This window comes from Girardinichthys multiradiatus, chromosome 2 (assembly GCF_021462225.1).
Source record: "Girardinichthys multiradiatus isolate DD_20200921_A chromosome 2, DD_fGirMul_XY1, whole genome shotgun sequence".
Taxonomy (NCBI): domain Eukaryota; kingdom Metazoa; phylum Chordata; class Actinopteri; order Cyprinodontiformes; family Goodeidae; genus Girardinichthys; species Girardinichthys multiradiatus.
In genome coordinates, this window is record NC_061795.1 from 12,444,764 (window position 1) to 12,455,051 (window position 10,288).

Here is a 10,288-nt window from a genome sequence, read left to right on the forward strand (position 1 = left end):
GGGAACAGAATGCCTAACATAAATAAACACAGAGAATCCAAGGGAGATACAGAACTATAATAATGACAGACATAAAGAAACTATTCTAAGTGAAACAACTATGCAAAGAGTAAACAACAAAGTCACAAACAAAGTCCAAAAAATGTCACAATGACAAATTTATTCTATCAAGAAGTCTGGGGCTATTAAGAAAACACCCAGGGCTTTAACCCGGGACGCCCAGGTCTAACGACGCGCCTGGTTTAAAGAATCTGGCTGTCAATGTCTGAAACAGCATCCAGAGGATCAGATTCATCCAGGAAATGATGTGAGACTGTTTGTTGCTTTAATACAGACCATCCTGGATCTGAGAAAGGAGGGACACAACTCCATCCCTATCTGGATTATCCTGGGAAGCTCACTGGGAGGCCTGTTGCTGCTTTGCTTAATCATCTTTGGCTTATGGAAGGTACCAAAACCCACTGTCAGCCCACATTTTTAACAAAGCTCCATAATAACAATATAACAGATAGAATTCTCAGCAGCATCTATGAGATCCTAGCAAAAAAAACACAGTTGTCAAGTAACACAAAGTTTTCATTCAAAATTGTTTAATACTCTAATTATTGGTGTTATTAAAGGTTATTCTGGTCCAAGTTGAGAGTTTTGCAAGAATTGGTTTAGGTATCAAAATTCTGTTCTGGTTTACAGCTGCTGTAATTTACCAATGTAACTTTGTAAATACATAAGATCTCTTTTCTGTCCTTCATTTTATTTAAAACCACTAAAAACCTAAAATGTATTCCTAAGAGGGGTGTATTATGACAAGAAAGAAATCACTATTTTGGTGCAGAGATTTGAGTTTTAAAGGTGAAGAGCAACTTAAAAAATACAATCCTATCACTTCATCTGGGATCAATGTAAGTGTCCAACACTACCATGGAGACTTTTTGTCACAGTCCCTTGTGATGGACTAGTAATCCTTTGAGAGTTTTCCTTGCCTCTTGCCGCTTGAATTATGTTTTAAAAGCCTAAGTCAGGGAAAAGGTAGAGAAACCTGATTTATCTTAACGCAATAATAATAGTAATAGTTTTCAGGGTAGCAGGAGAAGTTGAGACAGTATCTGGGTGGCCAGGAGGTGCTTCCAGTTGACTGTACAACTATAGCTAATGCTATCAGGGAGACAGGTAGGAGAGTACTTGGCATGTCTTCTGGAAAGAAAGTTGATAAGGAGACTTTGTGGTAGAATGAGGAAGTAGAGGAGTGTGTACGGAGAAAGAGATCAGCTAAGTAGTAGTGGAACACTGTAAGGACTGACAAGAGTCACCAGGAGTACAGGAAGACTCAGCATAAAGTGAAGGTAGAGGTAGCCATTAAGGCCAAACCCAGGCCATATAGCAACTGGAATGATAGGTTGGACAGCAATGAGGGAGAAAATAATTTATACAGGTTTGAACACTTCAGAAAACCATCATCAGTTAACAGTTTGTTGCTACATCTACAAGTAAAACTCTACCATGAAAAGCGAAAGCCATATATGAATAATAACAAGAACAGCGCCAGTTTCTCTGGGCCCAAGCTCATCTGAGATGGACTGATGCAAAGTGGGGAAATGTGTGCAATGGTCTGACGAGTCCACATTTCAATTTGTTTGTGGAAATCATGAACTTCGTGTCCTTCTTTTCACGATTCACCAAGGTTACATTTTTTGCATTTGTGTTGTCCTCACCTCCTTTACTCAGCCAGGTTCATTCATTCAGGTTTATTAGATTCCTTCTGTTTAGTTTTTGTTAGTTCCTGGATTACAGTGTTATATGTGTCAGTTTATGTTTTTCTTGTAGATCTTGCTCCTCCGTGTGCTTTAGTTAGTCTCATTATTTACTTGCTTCAGTTTATTTAGATGTTTCCTGTTAACTCCCTGCTCTCTATGCTCACCTGTGTGAAGTAGTCACTCTCCCTCAGTTCTCCTGCCCAACGAGGCTCTTTTTCGTTTTTTGGAACATGTTGCAAGCATCAAATTCAAAATGAGTGAATGTTTGCAAAAAAAAAACAAAAAAAACAATCAAGTGTATCAGTTTGAACATGTAATATATTGTCTTTGTAGTGTACAGGTCCTTCTCAAAATATTAGCATATTGTGATAAAGTTCATTATTTTCCATAATGTCATGATGAAAATTTAACATTCATATATTTTAGATTCATTGCACACTAACTGAAATATTCCAGGTCTTTTATTGTCTTAATACGGATGATTTTGGCATACAGCTCATGAAAACCCAAAATTCCTATCTCACAAAATTAGCATATCATTAAAAGGGTCTCTAAACAAGCTATGAACCTAATCATCTGAATCAACGAGTTAACTCTAAACACCTGCAAAAGATTCCTGAGGCCTTTAAAACTCCCAGCCGGGTTCATCACTCAAAACCCCAATCATGGGTAAGACTGCCGACCTGACTGCTGTCCAGAAGGCCACTATTAACACCCTCAAGCAAGAGGGTAAGACACAGAAAGAAATTTCTGAACGAATAGGCTGTTCCCAGAGTGCTGTATCAAGGCACCTCAGTGGGAAGTCTGTGGGAAGGAAAAAGTGTGGCAGAAAACGCTGCACAACGAGAAGAGGTGACTGGACCCTGAGGAAGATTGTGGAGAAGGGCTGATTCCAGACCTTGGGGGACCTGCGGAAGCAGTGGACTGAGTCTGGAGTAGAAACATCCAGAACCACCGTGCACAGGCGTGTGCAGGAAATGGGCTACAGGTGCCGCATTCCCCTGGTCAAGCCACTTTTGAACCAGAAACAGCGGCAGAAGCGCCTGACCTGGGCTACAGAGAAGCAGCACTGGACTGTTGCTCAGTGGTCCAAAGTACTTTTTTCGGATGAAAGCAAATTCTGCATGTCATTCGGAAATCAAGGTGCCAGAGTCTGGAGGAAGACTGGGGAGAAGGAAATGCCAAAATGCCAGAAGTCCACTGTCAAGTACCCACAGTCAGTGATGGTCTGGGGTGCCGTGTCAGCTGCTGGTGTTGGTCCACTGTGTTTTATCAAGGGCAGGGTCAATGCAGCTAGCTATCAGGAGATTTTGGAGCACTTCATGCTTCCATCTGCTGAAAAGCTTTATGGAGATGAAGGTTTCATTTTTCAGCACGACCTGGCACCTGCTCACAGTGCCAAAACCACTGGTAAATGGTTTACTGACCATGGTATCACTGTGCTCAATTGGCCTGCCAACTCTCCTGACCTGAACCCCATAGAGAATCTGTGGGATATTGTGAAGAAAACATTGAGAGACTCAAGACCCAACACTCTGGATGAGCTAAAGGAATCGAAGCATCCTGGGCCTCCATAAGACCTCAGCAGTGCCACAGGCTGATTGCCTCCATGCCAAGCCGCATTGAAGCAGTCATTTCTGCAAAAGGATTCCCGACCAAGTATTGAGTGCATAACTGTACATGATTATTTGAAGGTTGACGTTTTTTGTATTAAAAACACTTTTCTTTTATTGGTCGGATGAAATATGCTAATTTTGTGAGATAGGACTTTGGGGTTTTCATGAGCTGTATGCCAAAATCATCCGTATTAAGACAATAAAAGACCTGAAATATTTCAGTTAGTGTGCAATGCATCTAAAATATATGAATGTTAAATTTTCATCATGACATTATGGAAAATAATGAACTTTATCACAATATGCTAATATTTTGAGAAGGACCTGTATTTGGCTGCATCTAAGTTGAACAGAATTTGCTTATTGTATTCTGTGGCAGTGCAATGTACTAATTTTGTTTCACAGCAGAGTAGCTGACTGTCATAATTTTTACAGCCGACTTGACCCACATGCAGAGAAACCAGAAGGCAGGGAACAGTTAAGTCTGATTTATTAGTTGCGACCGTGGGATTAGTAACGAGCCATACCTGTCACACCCTCGACCTCCTCCTGCCAGGTGGCACCTAGTGGTGGTGAAAGGTTAGCAGCAGGCAGACCAAACACCTAGACCTGACACTGAAAACTCTTCTGTGAGGTGCTTATTGTGTTCAACAGAGAGACAGCCTGGCGGGAAAAACAACTGGCTTGTTTTGTCATTAGTGCTCTGTAGGGCCGACACGAAGATAAATGTCTAAACATTTTGTTTCTATGTGAGGGGCCGACAGAGATGTTAGCTGCCCTTTTTCTGTCCCTAGACTTGTAAATGTCCTGGCTGAAGAAAAGGTCAGCCCTGATGATTCTCTCTGCAGGCTTAATTGTTTAATGCGTTTAGGACCTGTCCTGTTTTGTGGATGAGCCAAACCACACAGTGATGGATGAAGAAGACAGACTGAATGATGACAGTGTAGAAGACGATCAGCTTCTCCTGGGGAAGATTGTTGCCTCAGGAAATACAGTCTCTGTTGGGCCTTTTTTCAAACAGTGTCTATGTGGGTGGACCCAAGAAAGGGTGCTTCCCAGGAACCACAAGTATTCCACAGTTGACACAGTGTTGTTGAGGATGGTGACAAGAGGCAAATGGCAGGGGGGTTCTCAAAAAGTCCACTCTCATCTCCACTGTCTTTAGCGGGTTTAGCTTAGTGGGTTCATGCCCAGTTCACACTGAACGCTGTGCAATTCGGGTGCAGCTGCGGTGTGGTCCACTTACATCAGCCACGATGCAGTATTGTTGCGGTTACTGAGATCGCATGACTCAACAAATTGTTTCTGCAAGAAGGAAGTGTGGCCAGACGCTGCAGGGCTTCTGCATCAAGCTCACGAATTTTACCAGCCAAACGGGAAACCAGACAGGAGAGAGTTCCGGTGAATTTTATAATTAAATCAACCCACCAACATATGCTCACTTGACTATTGTAAACAAAATGACAACAAATTTAAAAACGAGGGAACAAGGCGCTATTTGAGGATGAAAAAGGATAGTTATGCGCACGGATAACGCGTTTTGCCAAAGAAAACGAAATCCGTAGCTGTTTTTACTTATTTAGATGGATAGCAACAGAAAGGAGCAGACAGAGATTTTCCTCTCTTGTTTTACCTGCATGCTCTGAAACGTGAACATTACTTCGTAACCGGTGACACGGGGTCAAAATATGGCCAAATGCGGGCTTTGTTTATGAGAGACTTGCTAAATGTTTGGGGTAGTTCTCGCGTGAACTCCCAGTAAGCACGTGAACCCACATAAACATCTGGTCTCGGGAGCACCGTTTCTGCAGCCGGAGCTGGAGCTGGGCCGGGCTGGCTGCAGCGCAGTATAAGTGGCTTTCTGCAGCATGACTGCACTGCATCTGCACCGCGTTCAGTGTGACCCTCGTGTCAGCTCTTGGTGGTTTTGACCGCACCAGTGGACCAGCCTATCCATCTCCTTTCTGAATGCAGCCTTTTCATTTTCCCAGATTTGGCAGATCTGAACAGATTAAAGGTGCACCTCTAGGTAATATTAGGAAGGATAAATAAATAATAGAAACAATATCAAATCACCATAAATAAACAATTACAAACAGTACACTGTAGTACAGAATTATTTAAATATTTACCGACTGTAAAATGCTTTCAAAAAGTAAAATTGGAAAAAATTGGAAAAACTCGAAAGAAATATGTACATTATACATCAATACAAACTCTAGACTATATAAAGTACAATAATCTAGTCCTTATATAAATAGAAGGAAAGTATAGATGAGGTGAGTAAGTGTTTTCTGTATTTTACATATCTGTAGCCATAGCCTAAATGGTCATCTAAAACGCTCCCCGTCTGTGGAGAAGTTCTCTGGTGTGCTGCAATCTCATCTGTAGCTTCTGACTGCAACAGGTACAAGAGTTGCTCACATTCGAGGCTGGTGCTGAAAGCAGAGGGACTGATCTGCTCGGCAATGCCTGTTCCGTGATACCATATTCTTTCAACACTCCTCTATCTCCACCAGTTTGGTTCTCTCCAACTGTTTTTTCTCCGTTTTGTTTTGGTCATTTTACCAAACTAAACCTTGTTATACAAGAAGGCAATCACAGTAAAATGCTGAATTTTAATATTACTATGAAATTAACTGATATGAAATAAATGCAGTATGAAAACGACCAGCATGGAACATAATAATAAGCAAATCAAAATAATGACGAGCTTGTAAATAAGCTACGTTCAAACATTTAATGCTGTTTGAAAATCAATTTAAGTTTTCTAAGTCATCATCATGACTCCGTCTTTGCCTGTGCAAGTGGTTGCGCATACGCGGTGCTGCGACTGCACAAATAAGTATTTTTTTGTCTTCTCCTTTTGACTCATTGCCAAGGTGGGTGGAGTGATAGGTGATTATATAGAACACAATTGAAAAAATTCTGACTGTTTTTAAATAAAAACGTGAAGTCCAGTACCATTTTATGGCTGCATCTTTTTAATACTTCGAAATTTATTCTATCAAGAAGTCTGGGGCTATTAAGAAAACATCCAGGGCTTTAGCCCCGGACGCCCAGGTCTAACGACGCGCCTGGTTTAAAGAACCTGGCCGAAACGGCATCCAGAAGGATTTACAGATTTTTGAGAATATGGGCCCAGAAGTGTTAAAGATGTGTCCCCTGAAGTGCAGTCGTTTGTGTACAGGGAAAAGAGAAGCGGGGAGAGAACACACCCCTTGGGGGCGCCAGTGTTGATGTGTTGTTGAGCAGGAGAAGATGCTTCCTGGCCTCACCTGCTGCTGCTGGTCAGTCGGGAAGCTGGTGATCCACTGACCGGTGCAGGCCAACACTGTGAGCTGGGTGAGCTTCTGATGGAGGATGTCTGGGTTGATGGTATTGAAGGCTTAGCTAAGTCTACAAACAGGATCCTAGCGTACTTCCCTGGGTGGTCAAGGTGGTGCAGGATAAAGTGTAATCCCAAGTTGAATGCATCCTCCGCCAACATGTTTGTCTGCTTAGCAAATTGCATGTCTGGCAAGGGGCCTCTGATGTCCTTTAGATGTTTCAGCACCAGACACTCAGGATTACATAAACACACATCAGAGCAGCAAGCCTGAAGTCATTCAATCCTGTGATGGTGCATTTCTTGGGGGCCGGGATGATGGTGGAGTGTTAAAAGCAAGAGGGAACCTCATACAGCTCCAGAGACTTGTTAAAGACTTGTTAAAGATCAGAGACTGAAGCTTCAAAAGCACTCAGATCTGTGCAGCAAAAGCAGTTCTGTAGCATCTGCTTTGACTCTTTAGTTTATGTTTTAACAGTCCAAAACACAGTCTTAGAGGTCTTCAGTTTCTGCCTGTAAGTTGGTATGAGATGAATCATGGAGTGATGAAAGAGTCCTAAATCTGCAGAACGGAAGGCATTATATGGATCTTTTGAAGTTGTGTAACAGTGGATTAGTGTGTTTTTGTCTGTGGTTGGGCAATTAACATGATATGTATCTAGGTAGTTCAGTAGAGAGATTTGCACTATGAAAATCAAAAGAACAATGACAAGAGAGTCTGCATTTTTTTCCCCATGTCTGGCCAAGGATATTTCAAGTCAGCAGAATTCCGCATGATTATTTAGGTTATAATATAATATGTATGTATTGTCAATGGCTGTAAGGAATAATAATCTAAATATGAATCAGTGAGTAATGAATCCATGTGAGTTTAACTTTTTCAGTCAATTTACGGAAATAAATCGACCTTTTGATGATATTCTAATTTATTGAGATCCAGCTGTGCTTCAGGTTTACGCATATAGAAACAGTTGTCCTCGCTACCTGATGTGACTTCCAAGGGTTGTTGTACATATAGCTCTTGCATTTGATATTTAGTCACTTACAGACATTGAACTTTCTAGTCAAGGGCAAATATATTACTAACTAACCCTGAATTTTTCTCAGCTTGGATTCTTCAAAACACAAAGACGTGAGGAAGAAGAGGAGCAGCCTGTAACCAATGGGAAGGCAGAGAAGCAGCTATAAAGCACGGTGATATTACAGTTTGAATTTGGACATGGAATTCAAACCAAGCTTCAACCTGTCACTGACAGACCCTGATGACATCCATTGCTGACTTACCAGCAAGGTGCAACTGTTTGCATGTGAAACAATTAAGATTCAGCTTGCAGTTGAAGAAAGAAATTACACAGTTCATATTTAATATAAGAACTATTTATGTACCAGCACCTCAGCTAGTCAGCTTCAGCTGTGTTCAGTATTGAGGTTTATTTCCAAAGACTGATGGACTATTCACATTTTTTATCTAAATTCTCACTGTTCAATTGGCCTATTGAACAGTGAGAAACTACCCTTGAGGTTGATAGGTAAATGGGTGTCTTTGTTAATAAAGTTGAGATTAAAATACACATCATTAGCCTCATTGTATATTGCCTAAGTCCTATTTGCCAAAATGTTACTTATAAATTATGTTATGAGGCTAACAGCATTTAACGTCATTGACAGAGCTGTATATACAAATAAAATGCTGCTGCAACACTTTATGTATACATATATGTATATATATATATATATACACTGCTCAAAAAAATAAAGGGAACACTCAAACAACACATCCTAGATCTGTATGAGTTAAATATTCTCATTGAATACTTTGTTCTGTATAAAGTTGAATGTGCTGACAACAAAATCACACCAAAATCATCAATGGAAATCAAATTTATTAACCAATGGAGGCCTGGATTTGGAGTCACACACAAAATTTTGGACTGGAACTTTATCAACTGTATTTAAAAGAAACTATTATTCTTATTCTCTTCTATTATTGACGAGAAATAAGCTGTTCTAGCTTAGCATAGCCAAGTTTTTAGACAACAGTTGGCTATTTTTCCAGATTAAGTAGGAATCCTCTAGGTGTGTAGAGCACCATTTTCTCTCCAATTTTCTAACATTGTGCTTTAAAGTATGCAGCTCTGAATTAAACCAGGGAGCTAGTCTCCTATGAATAATTACCTTATTTTTCAAGAGAGCTGCATTGTCTAATGCACCACGCAATGATGAAGTAACACTATGAACAAGAGAATCAATTTGTGAAGGGGAAGAAACAAAATTATTGCCCTCATCTGTGTTTTTCTGTGATAATGGGGGAATTAAAAATGCAACAGCTTCTTTAAAGGTTGTTACAGCATTGTCGGATAATGATCTACTATAGTGAAATTTTCTTTCAGGTTTGGAGTACTCAGTTAAAGTAAACTCAAAGGTTATTAAGAAATGGTCAGACAGGACAGGGTTATGAGAAAATATTGTTATGTCTTTACACTCCATGTCATATGTCAGCACAAGGTCCAGAGAATGAAGACAAAGGTGGGTAGGTTTGTTAATGTTTTGAGCAAAGCCAATTGAGTTTAAGATAGCATTAAAGGCTTTATTAAGGCTATCACTTTCAGTGGCAACATGGATGTTAAAATTCCCCATTATAATAACCTTATTTGTATTTAACACTAAATCAGATCCAAGGTCTGAAAACTGATCTAAAAATTGAGAGTAAGGACCTGGTGGACGGTACAAAACAACAAACAGAAGTGGTTTTAGTGCTTTGCAATTTGGATGAGGAAAACTAAGGATTAAATATTCAAAAGAGTTGTACCTATTGATTGGTCTGGAACTAATCCATAAATTGGACGGAAAGATGGTTGCTACTCCTCCTCCTCACCCAGTATTTTGGAGTATGTGAAAATTTGAATAATTAGATTCGATGTGCCCCGGGGCATTTAACCTCAAATTACCTACCGATCTGCATATCGGTGTATTAATGTGTTCGAGTAAGTGAGTGCATCTGGGTGAATGTAGCTCTCATTTAAAGTGCTTTGAGTGGTCAGTATGACTGGAAAGGCGCTATATAAGTTCAGTCCATTTACCATTTATAGTAACATAATCCTCTTGCTGCAGCATTGTCTCTGTGAGACAATAAGTTAATCTGATTGTCACAAATCAAGTCTTTGAAGAGAGAGATCCATTATTAATAGTTTTATTTTTATTTTCAGTCTGAGTTGTGTTTATTTTTATTTGATTTTCATAGTTTCCTCCTTTTAGATTATTTTTTAATCTGTTAAATTTTGGCTGTGGGCAAGACACTGTCTTAATAGGGCAATGGGCGGGTAACAGTACAGAAGCTGCAGAGAGGAGTGTTAAACTACAACCCTGTTTTCTGGTCTGAACCATGGGTTGTCAGAGTTTTGGTTTCTCACACTACTTATTATCGCTACTTATACATAGCTCTATAGTGCAAGAAAATCTAAATGAATGTCTGAAAACTTTTTTATTTGTATTGTATTAAATGGGTTGAATATAAGAATTACAAGTACCACTTGGTTAAATGTGTTTGTAGTTCTTCCAAACCCAAAATCTACACATAAAATTTGGATGCCTTG

The 10,288-nt window shown here is 40.0% G+C and overlaps 1 protein-coding gene across 2 annotated transcripts in view; it reads left to right on the top strand.

Moving 5' to 3' along the window:
* LOC124879046 (integrin alpha-11-like) overlaps positions 1–8,470 on the top strand; it is a 146,481-nt gene extending 138,011 nt beyond the window's left edge. Inside the window, exons 29-30 of one of the 2 annotated variants that reach the window (XM_047383316.1) lie at positions 335–448; positions 7,803–8,470. In XM_047383316.1, the coding sequence (XP_047239272.1) occupies positions 335–448; positions 7,803–7,883 (195 nt within the window). In that variant the 3' untranslated portion in view covers positions 7,884–8,470. The remainder of the gene's footprint in view (positions 1–334; positions 449–7,802) is intronic. The other variant, XM_047383324.1, reaches the window with a different exon arrangement.
* Positions 8,471–10,288: the final 1,818 nt, after the last annotated feature.